Source organism: Macaca thibetana, chromosome 12 (genome assembly GCF_024542745.1).
Source record: "Macaca thibetana thibetana isolate TM-01 chromosome 12, ASM2454274v1, whole genome shotgun sequence".
NCBI classification, from domain to species: Eukaryota; Metazoa; Chordata; class Mammalia; order Primates; family Cercopithecidae; genus Macaca; species Macaca thibetana.
This window is the reverse complement of record NC_065589.1, coordinates 73,745,167-73,761,631: the sequence shown is the minus strand read 5'-3', so window position 1 is coordinate 73,761,631 and position 16,465 is coordinate 73,745,167. Positions and strand designations below refer to the sequence as shown.

At 38.4% G+C, this 16,465-nt stretch overlaps 1 protein-coding gene across 1 annotated transcript in view; it reads right to left on the bottom strand.

Annotated features, from left to right (window-relative positions):
- The window catches only part of LRP2 (LDL receptor related protein 2), a 213,535-nt gene that overhangs the window by 21,650 nt on the left and 175,420 nt on the right, over positions 1-16,465 (bottom strand). Inside the window, exons 62-67 of the mRNA XM_050750442.1 lie at positions 14,145-14,267; positions 10,469-10,597; positions 5,736-5,867; positions 4,642-4,773; positions 2,817-2,960; positions 1,167-1,332 (exon numbers count right to left, since the gene is read on the bottom strand). Of these exons, the coding sequence (XP_050606399.1) occupies positions 1,167-1,332; positions 2,817-2,960; positions 4,642-4,773; positions 5,736-5,867; positions 10,469-10,597; positions 14,145-14,267 (826 nt within the window). The remainder of the gene's footprint in view (positions 1-1,166; positions 1,333-2,816; positions 2,961-4,641; positions 4,774-5,735; positions 5,868-10,468; positions 10,598-14,144; positions 14,268-16,465) is intronic.

The window sequence follows — 16,465 nt, the reverse complement described above, 5'->3', positions numbered from 1 at the left end:
AAATAACAAACTCAACTGTCCTGCCTTATTTCCACTTCTGAGGCTGCAGGTCTCAGTCTCTTACAAGCAGAAAAAGTTCCACCACTTTCTTAATTCTCTTATTCATTAAGGCTGAGAAAGAGGTAAAACTTCAAACAAGAAGACAGATCTGCCATTCCCTGGTTGGTTTTCAGAAAAGAGTGTTAATGTCTGGAGTTCTGAGTTCCTGACTCTAGCAACAGTTCTCTAAGGCCCTGTTTCTTGACCAAAATTGCTGAAATGAGTCTCCTGTTAGCCTGCAGGCACAGCAGGACCCAATTAACTTCTTCAAAGATGCTGAAGTCTTCCAGGAACACCAGCCACATTTTTTAAAAGGTGAAAAAGAATTTACACTGAAAATAACTCTCCATTCTCCAGGAGGCAAGTGACCCCTGAACCTTCCCCATCAAGCATGTTTATGTTATTAGTTCATTTTCAAGGAATCATTATCCCACCAGTGTAAGTCAGTGCAAACCTCTTCCCTGAAGAAGGAGCTTACTAACTTCTCCACATCCGTTTGTACCTCACACACCTACCTCATAACCCTACTTAAGGTTCTACTTAAAAACCATCCAAAATGTGTGACTCTGGTCCCTGGGCTACTAGGTCTAGAAGAACAGGAGAGACTGACACCTCTATTACTCAATTCCAAAGACTAAACAGGAAAGTCAAATTTCCGATCTGTTTTAACTACAAGCCTGCTAAAAACACAAGATGTGGATTGTTCGTCCCCAAGATAACTACCATAGAAAAAAAAGTTTCATCTCAACTGCTTTGCTGGGAGAATTGTGAGGCTGTCCCATTTCTTCACAAAATGAACAGTGTTGCCATACTGAAAGTTAATTTTGGAATCCAGAACTCTGTTGGCAAGAATGCTATCCTAGATATATAGTGAATCTTGACCTGGGTGCTTTCCCAGTTTTTTTCATGGCTCACAAAGAATACAGGATATGATAATGTCTCCATGACATGCTGGGATAAGTGGAGGCAGTTGCTGGGGCTTCAGCAAGCCCAACCATTGCCCAGCTGCACTCATGGCTGAGTGTACCCATATCCAGACCCAGCCTCACCCATGGGCCATGGCGAGCAGTAGAGAACTCTAACCAGGAAAACAGAACAAGTAAGGGGGGAATGTATGGCAAATTTACCTTCCAACCCAGTCCACTGCTATTCCATCTGGCTGCATTACATATTTCAGTTTCAGGTCAACTTCCTGCACAAGATTATTGTGGCCGGATTCAAAGTTGGGGATGTAGGCACGTTTGATAGCACCAAACCTAGAGCCCTCCCCTCGCACGGTGTAATATACAACACCTACAGAGGAAGACACACAGGTCAGTTTCATATCAAGAGCATCAAGTAATGGAAGAACTGGAGTCTAATCAAGTGAAGCAGTGTTCATTTATTGACATCTCCATCTCCCTCCTCACTATTGTTATAATATGAATAATTCAATAACATCTGTATAACAAACCATAAAACCCATCAAACTTGAGCTATGAGCTACAAATGCTTCAACTGAGAACTTAGTGAGATTTAGTCATCTCTATTTAAAAGTGATTCATTTAAATGTATTTCAACAAAGTGCTTATTTACTTTTATTAGGATCAAGTTCTAGTTTCCAAAACAGAATGTATAGAGATAAACCAGGGCAGGCTGTTGAGAATTTGAAAGTATACTCAAGATCAGAGGCAATAAAGAAGCCATGTCAACGAGAAGTCCTATTTTATGTACAGACAAAAGGATGGTGGACAGCAGGCATGTTAAAAGCATAGGAAGACTGTGACTGTACAGGCATGCACTGGACACCCACTGCTTTCCTAGGTATGCACCATTCTTGAAAAGTGTATTGTATTGCATGAATATGTGTGAAAATACAACAATAATAAATCCTATATTGACATAGTTATTAATAGTTTTCAAAGCCTTTCATCTCATTCAATCTTCAAAACAACTCTCAGAGGTAGGCAGGCAGAACAAGATTACTACTTGATTTTGTAGATAAAAAACTGAGATTCAGAGAATCGTTACAATTATTTAGGATCATAAAGCTAGTAGATAAGGGAGACTGGCATAAAAGATAAGTTTACAGGCATAGAAGACAAGTTTTCTGACTCCTACCCTACTATCATCTCCCCCAACACCAGACAGAGCCATGAGAGATTCAACAATAAGCATTATTCATCTTTTTCCTTCATTCAACTAAATTTTTTGATTACCTACCACGTAGAGTGTACTAGATGTTGGGTCAGATGCTAGGCATTTAGAGATAAGTTAGATTCAGTCTTTGTCCCCAGAAAGCAGATGTATAGAGGATAGAAAGATATTATGTGGTCAACTAGCTATATAACTTAGAGTAACATGTGCCATAAAATGACATAGGTTCATGGTGAGCAATCATAGAACTCTGCCAGGAGGAGTGATAGAAGTTGTCACAGAGGTGGTGACATTAAACTGGGTCTTTGAGGTCTGGGTAGAAATTTTCAAGGTGTACAACGGTAGGAAGGAACAAGATCTGCAGTATCAAGGACAAGGAAATTTCAAAATACAAAGAGATGTGAGATGGTTCAGAAAGGATAAACCCCAGTGATGGGAAGAGTTTTGGAAAGAAATCAGGAAAGATTGGCTGGGATTCAAGGCCACACTATGTCATCAGGAGCATGCTGGGTTGGAAGAGTATCCTCTTCCACTAATGCAACAAAATTCACTCATTAAACAATAAATTCTTTAAAAGTCAACACCTTAAAATTCTATAAAGTCACTTAATATCAGTGAAAGATGCCAAAGTTTATACTCACTGAGGCCTATGTCCTCGGGATCCCAATCATAATCAACAGCTTGGATATATTCCTCATCTTGAAGATACTCTGAGAACCTCTCAGATGAGAGATTATATTTTCGAATTCGGACATTGTCAGGCAGTAGCAACAAAGGAGAGCTACCTGTAAACAAACAAAGGGCTACTTTATCTGTTTGAATTATACTTTCCTTAAAGTATGATATAAAATGCACAGTATGTACCTGCCCCTTTTTTAAAGAACATCAGTTTCTATAGGAATCTGACTATCTCTGTTAATCAATAAAGTTGACTATCCAACTGGGTTACAAAATCCATGAGTTGACATTCTCATCTCCACTTCAAGTGGAATGCTAATATGTCTCTTAGGGACATTATCAGTTCTTTATTCTTTGTACTCAGTGGTAGTTTGGAACAAAGCTAGACTGAGAACCCTACGTAGAGTCCTCATTTTCACTGAATTGTTTTTATTTACTGACATCAAAACAGACAAGACTGCAGACATTCTATCTCACAAAAGAAATACTTTTATAATCTTACTAAAAGTTTACCAGAAAAGTCTCATTCCTTATGCTTTCCTGACAGATTTTATGATTCTTTTTAGCAGGTAATCAGCTCTATGACCCAATTTAGCTCCTAGTTAATGAAAAAATAAACCTGACTTGTCCTTGATTTAATTTTTTTAACCTAAAGCAGCTACTTAATGGTGACTCATCCCAAGATGCACTGTCTAGAATTTCTTAAGTTTAATTTACTTGCATAATGTCAATTGAATCCAATTTAAGTAACTTTTAGAAGTTCATTTTACGTATTTCCTCTATCTTGACATTATGTTTTATATGAATATTCCAATTTGTTTCAGTCATGTCCTTAGTTAAAAGATTTAAACATTTAAAAATTTGCTGCTTAATTACCAGACCAACTGTTCAAATGCTTTCATTCTGGTTTTCATTCACTGTCAAGAGTGTTTTGAGGGTAAAATATTAAAGTATGCTAGTCAAATGTATGCTTTAAAAGCTCAATTTGTATGAAGAAATTAAACAGCCATTTTGGCCATTTACTCTTAATTTACAAAATAAAGTGCTATTTTCTTAACAAGTTCCTGAAACTCTAGTACAAACTTCAAATTCAAAATAAAGACCCATGCCTCTTAGCTAGGACATGATGATTTAGATCAGGCCTCTGGAATTTGGAGTATAATACTTCTGACTTACATTCTTTCTCTGTTTTTATCAGGCCCGATTGTCAGATACTGGTATCAACTTAAAATGTAAAACTCATGATTGAAGTTATGACTGTGCCAGACTCCTTTTTGCCTGTGATCAGTAGTCCATGAACAATACAAAAGGGATATGTCAGCAGAGTATCCTTGATTTGCCCCAGTTCATGAGCCTTCTTGGACTATTGGGATTCAAATCTTACTCTCAGTGGAGTGGTAGCTAGAGGGCCTTGTTACTTTCCTTCTATTGATGACCGTCCCACAGGCAAGATTTTGTTGTTGTTTCAGCCTTAAGAAAGATGACATCTTGTCCACTTTTTGAAGTTTTTATCAAGGTGGACAAGAGGCTAAATCCATTATAAGTAACACCCGGCTCTTGTTTGAACTGATGCGTATTTGTTGGGGGATGTAGCTATTGTTTTAAGCTGGCAGGGGAGGAGAGCAAAGGAGTGACTAAAGAGGTGTTAGAAGAGAAGCAGCTGGCGAGTTAAAAACAAAAAAAGAAAAGAAAAACTCTGAGAATCTAAAGTTTCTTTCCTCGTATAGTGTACTCAGCAGTATTTATTTCCCCCAAAAGTCAATTAATCCTGACATGAACTCATCATACCCTCAGCGGCACATCGTTTTCCAGGGTGGTCACTCATAGACGTGAAGCCATCAGCACAGACACACTCATAACTTCCTTTGGTATTTCTGCAGTGCTGGGGACAAGTCCCAAATTGCTCACACTCATTGATATCTGTAGGCAAAATAAAACCAAATATGCAACATCTGCTCCCATCCATTCCTTAGAGACCTTGCTTCTGTTTAAATCCATATTCACTAGCAATGAGGACTGAGAAGGATACAGATGAAAACAAGCAATGATACAAACATTTGTGAAACACTAAGTTTCAGATACTGTTTCACATGCTTTCCAAATATTTTCCTTGTTTAATCTTGCCAAAAGACTTTAAGAAGTATGGATGATTAAGCCCACAGTCCCAAAGCTGATAAGCAATGGAGACAGGATTTAAACTCTATGACTCTGCAATAGCAGAGCACATTTTCCCTTTCAGAAGGCATATGTTGTGTTGTATTGTTCAGTGTCCCTTCACTTCTGCTAACTAGCTTCAGGAACAGGAGTCATTGATTTGGTTTTTCAATAGAGTTCTTAAGCTTCAGGTCCAAAAGGAGCTCTTACAATCTTCTGACTATGACATATCATGAATTAGAAACAGTAAATTAAAATACTAGAAGGCATCTAAAATCACAGTCATCACTCACCATCTTGATAAGCTATCTTCTGACTCCATACCTTACAACTCATCTATGTCTGGCATAAGTAGGTGTGTATAAATATGTGCTGGTTGTTTGACTTACAATGAAGAAATAAGCCTAGTTTGTTTTTTAAAAAAACTTTGATTTCACACAGTGGTGCAATAAACAGCCATCATCACCAAGGCCTTCATCATTCATATCAATTCCACAGACTCTACTGAGCACAGAGTATCTGACAAGCACTTAGGTAGGCACTGGTCAGATAGCATGCATACAGGCGGGGGAAAGCAATTCTTCAGTAGTTCAATGACCTAGAACCACGAAACCATGGGTATGGTACCATTAAGGGAATTAAGTAGTGATTTATTTAATAAAGGGGAGTGGTGGAGAACCTTAACTGTAAAGTTCACCTAAACAGGAATTGGAAAAAATATACTCTACCTAGACAGGAGGTTCTGTCAAAAACATTGGTTTCGAACCCAGCTGTACAGGAGCAGATAAATCCTCCTTCATTTAATTGGGTACAGTTTTGCTCGCATATATTTTCAGCACATGTTCTTTCTTTTCCTTTATCTGAGAAACAAAATCCCAGCATTACAAACCAGATCAGCCACAAATAACAGTCAAGTGGTGTATCAAAAGGAGCACCTACTAGTAACCAACTGTAGGACATCTTGAGATGACCCCTTTCCATAAGACTTTGAGAGGACAGAGGGCACTGGGGGAGTCTGGATTCCTATTTCTGATTGTGGCCTGAATACCGTTTAGATAAATGCATATGATGTTAAAACCCTAAGGCAATTTTCACATTATATGCAGCACTCCCAGGCTCATCCTCAGAGCATTCAATTTTGGACTCCAGAACTATGAAGCCTGACACTCCATAGCTGTTACCACCTGCTCTACTATCTTTAATCCTATTGCATATAGATAGATTGACAGATAGATAGAGATAGATGATAGATGGATAGAGAGATAGATAATAGACAGAAAGAAAGAAAGAAAAGAAAGAAAGAAAAGAAAGAAAGAAAGAAAGAAAGAAAGAAAGAAAGAAAGAAGAAAGAAAGAAAGAAAGAAAGAAAGAAAGAAAGAAAGAAAGAAAGAAAGAAAGAAAGAAAGAAAGAGAGAAAGAAAGAGAAAGAAAGACAGACAGACATGGATACATATAGATTAGAACAAAATTACAAATAGGAGGAAATTATAAAATTTTAAGAAGACTATAATTTGCCTAACATTGACCAATTGATTATATATGTATATACACACACCCACACACAAATATATATGTGTATATCAAGTGTTGACCAAGGTGCAGTAAAATACATAGAGTTCTAAGTCATACAACTGCTCTTAGAGCCATAAATTAGTACACAAGGAAAGAAATTTTGTACTATGTATGTATGCATCAACGCCTTTAAAAATAGTCATACTCTTTTGCCCAGTTATTCCATGTTAATGAATTTTCCCTTGAAAAGGAATAAAATATGCAGTATAATTTATGTTTAAGGATTATAACAATATTTATAATAAGAACATTTGAAAACAACTTGAATGTATGTTCAGTGATAGGGAATAAATTATTTTATAGTATACTTTAAACTAAGACATTACTGATGCACCATTATTTTATGTAACACTAAAATAGAATATGTCTGGAACTTACACTGACATGTTATTAATTGTAAGATATATATCTTGGTTTCAGAAATGTTAAAATATAAAAAAATACATCTTAGAAGCAATAAGTTATGATTATTTACATGATGAATTGCTATGTGATTATTAAAATTTATAGTTTCAAATGATACTTTGACATGGGAAATATCTATAATAAATTGAAAAAAAGACCGAAAAACTCCATTTAGTATACAATATTTCTTAATTTTTAAAAATACTAAGAAATATTTCTTACATATACAAGTGCAAAAAAAAGATAGCAAAAGTACACAAACTTTAAAGGTTAGTTCTCTTTTAGTGATGGGATTCAAATGCTTTTTACTTTTGATTATTATTGAACTTTCACAGTAAAAAAAAAAAAAACAACTCATAGTTTATTTTTGTAGAGCCCATATAAATGATCCTTGTTATTCTGATGCAGATGTTCCAGGACGGACTTTTAACAGCTCACACTCCACCCTAACACTTCATTGTTCATCATTGCCCCAAGAGCTTGTCTCTACTGATATCTATCCAAACCGTCTGGCTTTCATCCTTGTCATTCTTATCAGTTTGCTTCTTTTATCCTCCATCTATCCCCAAACCTAGGTCTTACAGAAAAACTGGTGAAGATGAACATAAATAGTAAGTGATAATGGGGGAAAGAGAGGCAGTGGTTATCTCCATTAAAGATTTAAGCTTCATCTACCTCTCAAATAAAAAGTCTCCTGGTCATAGGCTTCTGAGTATTTTTGACAAAGAGATTGTGGTATCTCCTGGTTCAATTCTTTCAAATATATCTATCTGTCTTCTATAGTATGCAATGAAGTGAACTTAATCACTCTCAGAGTCCTTTAGGGTAAATGACCATATCAGTATATGTGGTCTGAGTAGATTAAAAACACTGAGTTTCAAAAAGAAAAATAACCAAAATAAAGTACAATGAAATTCAATGGAATGCTGCCCTTGGAGTGCAGACTTCAAAACTGTACACATGAAAGTCTTATAATAAAGATCCTAGCCTTTATTATAGGAGCTCCTAACAACTATACATTGCTAAAACATCTATTTAGATTTTCTATTTTTTTCATGAGCCATTTTCAGAGTTTTGTGTCTTTCTAAGAATTTGTTCACTTCATGTAAGTTGTTTAATTTATCGCCATAAAATTTGTCATAGTATTTCCTTACTTTTAAATTTCTGTGAGGTTAGCAGTGATATCCCCTCTACATTGCTAAATGAATCTGACTTATGTTTATTAACTTGGATATCATGGAGCCAGTCACATAACCTCCATGGGTCTCCCATGCATCACTAGACTTTGTAATTTCCCCCCAGTTCTGAAATCTATAAAGGGATTAGGGGTCCCAGGAGTCAAGAATTTCTGGAGCAAGTGATCCACTGAATGAGTCATGCTTTTGTGAAGCAAGAGTCCTTAACAAGAGCAGAAACCACACAACACTGTAGGATTCTTCCTAAAATGTGATGGCTTTCTTATCATTGTTTTCATTTGAAAATGATCACCATTTTAACCCATATAACTGATTTCCCCAAACCCAAACATATGGCACTCTATTTATAAAAGAAATACCCTACTTTCCATTTTATGAAGAAGAAATAAGAACTACCAGAGAAACAGCAAGTCAATCTATCTTTATGACCACATAAATAATATTTGCAACCTGAGGTTAACTTCTTTCCTTTATACCTGATTGGTGCTAGAAAAAATGCTAATGTATTTTCATCTCCAAAAATTTGTCAAGAGAGTAGATTTTAGGTGCTCTTACTACAAAAATATTTTTTTAAAGATAACTATGTGAGACAACAGATATGTTAATTTGCTTGACTATATATAAGTCAAGTCACTATATATAAGTATATCAAAACGTCATGTTATACACCTTCAATTTTAAAAAATAGAACAATGTGTCTCATACACTTCAGTGATGCTTTTGGAGAAGAAGAAGAGGAAGGAGGAGGAGAAGACAGAAGAAGAAGAAGGAGAAGAGGAGGAAGGAGAGAAAGAAGGAGAAAAAAAGAAAGGCAAATAAATTAACAGCACCCAAGAACTAGTATTTTAAAAGAGAATTCTATGCCTCAAATTATTAGTCCAGAGAAATAAGACTGAATTCCATATCACATATCCACTTAATATCCGAAAAGAGAAGCTGCTTCCATACCTGAATTAATGTTTGTGCTACTTATTTCGTTTAAAACAAAAAAACCTGCTACTAATTAAATGCCATTTGAAAAGAAAGTACTGTAGTCTATTTTAAGCCTTTTAACTGGCACAGGCAACTGAAAGAGAAACCAGTGCTTGACTACTGGACCCAAGTCCAACTTGGAAGTACTCCAAACTCCTGGAACTGCTCACCTATCAGTCTCTGGGAGTTAGAACCCAAACTTGCCATTCAGTTTTGTGAATTCTATCATGTTCAGCTTTTAAAATATTGAATCAAGTCACTTAAGTCTGTCAATAACTCCAAGTCCCACAGAAAATGTATGTGAAATAAATGGCAAGCCAACTCAATGTGGCTGGTTATTCACACCCCTTTGTAACTCATGCAGGAGAAAAACTGATAGAAAATCCTTTGGATGCCTCAGAAAAAAATCAGTTAGAGCCCAAGAAGTTGAAAGCACATGGAGCTCACTAGGATGACTAAGCCACAGGCTCCTAGAGTTTGAAGAATGGCCTCCTTCGTCCTGTGAGGAAACCAAAGACCAGAGAGGTCAGTATGTGCCCAAAGTGGTACCGCTAGTGGCAGAGGTCCAGAGGCCAGCCCTCCTAACCTGGACTCACATGACTGCTCCAATTCTGCCTCTGCCATTCTGTGTGACCTCAAGCAAGTTACTTAAGCTCTCTGAGCTCTATTACATAGACAATAAAAGCAACTCAATGGGGCTAACTTGAGTAACCCATTAAGTAACATATGTGAAAGCACTATGTGAGTCATAAATGGACTACAAAGGTGTGACTTAGTAACATGGCATTCTAACATTTCCATCAAAACATTGAGCTAGAATTGTTCCTTGGTTATGTTCATCATCCTTTTCCTACACAAAGTGCTTCCTCTACTTTCTTTCTGTTTGTTTGTTCATTTGTTTTGAGACAAGGTCTTGCTTTATTGCCCAGGCTGGAGTACAGTGGCACAATCACAGCTCACTACAGCCCCTGCCTGCACTCAAGCCATCCTTCCACCTTATCCTCTCGAGTATCTGGTACTAGAGGTGCGCACCATTACACCCAGCAAATTTTTGTGTATTTTGTTAAGACGGAGTTTCGTCACACTGCCCAGGCTGTTCTTGAACTCCTGGGCTCAAGTGATCTGTCTGCCTCGGCCTCCCAAAGTATTGAGGTTACAGGCATGAGCCACTGCATCCAGCCACTCCCTCAACTTTAAAAATAAAAATAAATGTCCCTTCCCAGGTCCCCTGTGGCATTCCCTTCTTGCTCAAACACCCTCAGAAGCTTTTTCAAGTACCAAGGATACTGCATTTGGCTTAAGATTTTTTTACTTACTGCAACCCAGTTCATCAGACCAATCACCACAGTCATCGGCATCATCACACACATTGTCGTTTGGAATGCAATGTCCATTGCCACACTTATATTCATATTCCGTACAAGGTTTAGGGGTTGGTTTTCTACCTGTATGTAAGAACAAATTAAAATCAAAACTTTTTCTTTTGTGAAGCAAGATACTTCCTTCTATGACAGAGACAGTTTGTACTTACCAAATAAACAAGTGCTTCCCTACATTTCCCAGTCTCCCTTGCAGGTGGGTTAGGACCATGTGACTAGTTCTAGCCAATGTACTGTCAGTTGGAGGTGCCGTGTGTCACTACTGGGCTGAAGCAATGAAAAGCACACGTGCCTTCTCCATGTCTCCTGTGCTACTGCAACAACCTTGGAAGCCATGTGTTCCAGGCAGCACAGCTACAAGATGCAGGGAGGACTTTGACACTACCGCAACCTTCAAGTTTGTATTCCTGTTATTATTATTATTGGCAGAAATGAATCTGTGGTTATAGCATTAATTTATTTGAGGCATAGCACAAAAGGATGAAAGCCCAGAAATAAAATATTTTTTTAAAAATTTGAGCAGATTTCCCCCTTCCCCAAAATCTCTTTCCATTTCCCCTACTAAAAATGCCATTTAAAAAAAAATGGAGGAAGATATTTGTAGCACATGGTCAAATCCCAGAATCCATAAACTTTTATTCTTTTCAAGGAGCAGGATTTTAGTCTGGGAAACCACTACCAGCCACCACAGGAAGCAAACTGCAACATTTCAATGGCTTAAAATGGCAAAGGTTCATTTCTCACTCATGTAAAGTTTAATGACAGCCTAGAAACCCTCCTCCATCCTATAATTATGCCAACAGGAACACATTCAAGGTTGCCAAGGCAGGAGAAGATCAACATGGTGGAAGCACAGAGCTTCTTAACTTCCTGAGCCTGGAAATGACAGATATCCTCCTGCTCATGGTCCATTGGTCAGAACCAGTCACATGGCCCCGCTCTAACTGTAAGGGAGACTGGAAAAAGGAAGAATGTGCATTCTCATACAATTTACCCTTGTGTCACTAAATACTCCTTTACGATTTTCTTCTCATACGTGGAACACCCTTAACCCCTTCCCAAGGAACATAGCTTAGTCCATTCAGAAACTGAAATCCAGGACCTCTGCGTAATGGGCAGTAGCCACTCAACCAGTTCCAGATGTGGTTCCTCTTGGTTGGGAGACCCATAAACTAATAAACAATCGGTGCCATCTGTGCCCGATAGGTAGCGGTGGAACAGGGGCAACGCAATAGAAATAAACACTCCCATGGGAAAGAAAGAATTAGAGAGTCGTGGCAGTCACCAAACTATAGCAATTCTGAAGTCCCACTAGGCTAGGATGACACATGTTGGCACAGGACAGTCCTGATTCATGTCTGCTGCCCCAGTGGAATTATGAATAGCACCACCTTCACTTTCAAAAGCACACTGGCTTGGAAAGGAGAGTAAATCACATAGTCACTCTGGGCAGACATTGTAAAGGTCCCTTCTTTGGGGAGTGGAGGGTATTTATTGATTAGCTCATGCCTCTGCTCTGGCAGGAGCTCCTGTGTCAAAATGTCTCTCATTGTTTCTGACTCTACCCTTTGAGAGTTTTTCCTTGTCTATTTTCCTCTTCAAATGGAGAGGGAAAGGGAAATATGCTCCCATTACAACCCACACAGCTTTCTCACCCCACTTCTTGCTTATAGAAGGCCGGGAGCCCAATAGTTTTTTGTTTTGTTTTGTTTTTCTTTCAAGTCTCAAACAGTCATAGCATTTTGGTTTATCTGGTTATATCTTGCTCTCAGAAACCTACCAGGCATTTGATCTGTTTGCTTCTAGCCTGTTCTAAAAGTTAGTAACCTGACCTAGTGCTCTTTTTGAGCCATAGTTCTCGAATCTGCTTTTTTCTTTGCTTTCTTTCTCTCATATAATTCTGTCTGAACTTATTGTCACTTACATCCAATCCATGTAGAAAAACAGATGGGCAGTCATTTTATCCAATGAGGAGGTGTTATTGGGCCTTCGTGTCTCAAAGCCTTTTAAACTTCAGACTTTTACTGTTTGGGATGTAGATACAGTTGGCTTTTCTCACACAGCAAATTTCTGGGCTTTATTTTATTTCTGCTTATAAGTTAACCAGTTCTTCCCTTAGCTTCTCTCTTTCTTATACTATCTTGCCAAACTCAGGAATGGCAATCAATGCACATTACTAACATTCTATCTTCTAACCTCACTCCATGATTGACAGGTTCAGTAAGCATGTGATCTGCCTTCCAGTTTTTCTGAGGTGACAGCTTTATCAAATGCTTTGACTTTGCATAACATGATCTCCATCTTTCCTGCTTCCACCATCAGTGTCCTTGTTGCTTGCCTCCTGACTGTTAACCCAATGCCAAATATTTTATGTTTTTGATGTGGAAGTACTCTACTTCCCTCATCACTCTATGTTATTTGGAGCAATTCATACTAGCTGTTGCAACCAACAGATCCTAAAGTCTCAGGGGTGCAACATAATGAAGCCTTATTGAGCACTCATATAAAGGCCAACGCTGGTTCCACAGCCCGCCTGCATCTTGCAGCTGTGCTGCCTGGAACACATGGCTTCCAAGGTTGTTGCAGTAGCACAGGAGACATGGAGAAGGCACGTGCGCTTTTCATTGCTTCAGCCCAGTAGTGACACACGGCACCTCCAACTGACAGTACATTGGCTAGAACTGGTCACATGGTCCTAACCCACCTGCAAGGGAGACTGGGAAATGTAGGGAAGCACTTGTTTATTTGGTAAGCACAAACTGTCTCTGTCATAGAAGGAAGTATCTTGCTGGAAGTAAGCATTCTGTGGCAAAGCATTCTAATACCACATCAATACAAGAAATAGAAAGTGGAAAAATTAGGAATTTATCTTAATTTTCCCAGGTAATGTCTTTTTGGGGAAAAAAAATAACTGGAGTCAGGGAAATGATTTTCCTCACTGACTTTTTTCTAGGCAAATTAAATTGCCCAGAAAATTGGTCAACTTTCTCCTTCAATGGATAGATTTTAAAACATTTTGAAAGTGCAGAAAAAGCACAGACATTTCAATGCCTGAAATGTTAAATGCAGCCGGTTTGAAACTTCTATCTTAAACTAATCTATCACTTTTCTCTTCTGGGAAATGAATTTTCATTTTCAACAAGGATATTAGATAAGCTCTGTTAACACCAGGGCTGCCTTGCTTCACATGATCTCTGCAGCTGGGCACCTGCCTAGATTAGCAATTAGCAACTCCTGAAGGCTGAAGAATGATCAAATCTTATATCTGAAAAAATAAACTATTAACTTGTGAGGTGTGGCTCAACCAGTATTTAGTGTTTGTTCTCAGTTTCTTATGAGAAAAGAGGAGGAGAAGGCTTATTAAATGTTTAAACAAAGACTGAAAAATTAATGGATTTGCCAGCATTGTGCTCAAACGAGACAGGAAGAATAGGCAGAGTTACATGTAAGCAATGCATGTGTTCGTATGGTCTTGTAAACAATTATGTCAGCAGAGATCTGCAATCATGGGCACAACTCTATAAAACAAACTGAAATCTCAGAGGTACATTTTACAACCTGCAGACCACCTGGGGTCCTTCCTTTTTCCTTCTCCCTTTTGACTTTTGCTTACAGTGCTCCTCTGTCTCATCAGTTCCATCTCCACAGTCATCCACACCGTTGCACACCTCATGACCATAAATGCAGCGATTGTTGTCACACCGGAAACGGTTTGGTGAATTACAGGGAACATTCACTGACAGGAAAGATGGAAAAATGAAATTACAAGTTAACAGTAGAATTTAAGTGTTAATATCTAAAATACTCCAGTACCAGCACCAGGCTTGCTTCATTCATGCACTCATTTACTCATTTGATTAATCAATCAGCAGATACACTATATATCCAATACACGCCAAGGTACTGTGTGAGGCACTAGATATGATGGGAAACAAGAAAGACACAGTCCTTGTCCTCATGGAACTTTCATTCTAGTAGAGAAACAGACTTTTCAAATTAACCATTCAGTTACAACTACGAAACATCGACTGGGGTAATCTGACATAAGTTAGGGAGAGGAAGGCTTAGAAGAAACTTCCCATAGATTCTGAGTCAGGGAGGAGCATGGCCGGTCTCTGGACCTGAATAAAGGCCTCTGTTGCTGCAGCACAGAGTGTGGAGCACAATGGTGGCTGTGAGGCTGGACAGGCTGGCAGTACATGGGCTCTTATCCTAATAGCCAGGAAGTCATTTGTTTGATCCTTCTGATGGCAGTTGTCATACAGTGTCTAGAGCATGAGTCTTTTACTGAAGCTTTAAATTGTGTTGGATTTTCCTTCCTGAATTCCCTCACATCTTACATTTAAAATCGATATCTCACGATCAAACCCTGACACACTTGCTGTCCAGAGTGAGACCTCTAGCTGCTGCCTGTACAGCTGTGAGGTACTCAAGGGTAGTCCCCAGGTCCCCTACTTGTTTGGTACAGGGAACATGGTTCACTATACATGTACCACAAATTCAGTGAACTCAACATACATGTGGTCTTCACATGTGATCTTCCACATGGAGGATTTGGGCTGTCTGATTTTCCTTCTGCCATTGTATCACACACAGGGATCAAGAGGAGAGACTTGTAGTAAGATTGATTGAGGGGAAAAGGTCAGATCGAAGGGCTGGTTCTTGGAAGTATTGTTATTAGAACTATTGCAATAATTATTTGCTGTGAAAGGCAAGTTCAATATTATAAAACAGTGTTGGAAATTGTTTAAGGTAGCTGTGTCCCTGACTCTCCAAAGTTTATTTTTTACTAGCTATGGGCACTTTACCTTATGGAGAGAAGAGATTTCCGAAGGACTTTTTTGAAAGTTAAACATGTCTAAGATATGTCTCAAGACTCATGAAGTTCAAAGCAAAACAAGGTTAGTTCCTAAGAAGTAAAGAAAAATGTTGGGATGCAACTGTGAAATATAATGAACACTAATTAAAGTTTTCTGAGGAGAAACAAAATACTAAGACATACCATTTTCACAAGTCAAATCTCTGGGCTAAAAATGAGTAGTGATGAAGCTGGGAAAGGGGATGGAAGATGCAATGTGAACTTCCAACAGGAGTGCTTCTCAAGGTCTTGTTTCCTAGGTTAAGGGCTTTTACTTACACAAAATCCTGACACTTTAGTTTGCATCAGAATCATTTGAGGGGCCTGTTAGTGTATAGATTGCTGGGCCCTAAATTTTCTCACAAAATTAAGGCCATCTTGGGGAAAGAGCTTAAAAAGCAGAGTCTTTGAGTTAACGTCTTTCTTTCCTCTACTTCTCTTGGGCTTGATTTTTTATTTCTATTTGGATAGGGTGCATCCCATGAACCTGCATTTCTAACATGTTCCCAAATGGCACTGACATTCCTAGTCCAGGGAAGACACTTTTGAGAACTATTACCCTAGAGTTTCTCCAGTGACTCCAAGCATGTAGCAAAATGACTGAAACAAACTCTATTTTCATTCACTTCATTAAAATCAGTAGTTCTCAACCAGGGGACTAAACTAAAAAGCTAAGAAGCTTTTTAAAAATACATATGTGCAGGCTTCATTCTTGGAGATTCGCTTCATCAGGTCTAAGCCTAGGGTGAGGCCAGGGCATGTGATTTTGAAATATCCCTCCTCTACTGCTACTGATATGTACCGGAATTGAGACTCACAAAAAAGCAGGGTTTAAAATGTACATATATATATATATATGTATGTGTGTGTATATATATACACACACACACACACACACACACACACACATATATGCGCATCAATCAGCAAGAGGGAATTAGATGGCCTTGACTTACCATGTTAAAAGGAAGTGACTGTAAGGATTAAGAAAGTCTTAGCATTTTCTAAAGGTGCTCCAGGAAGCTCTAGGGGTTTGGAGAGGTTACTTCCAGGGGCACCCAATGTAGGATACAGCA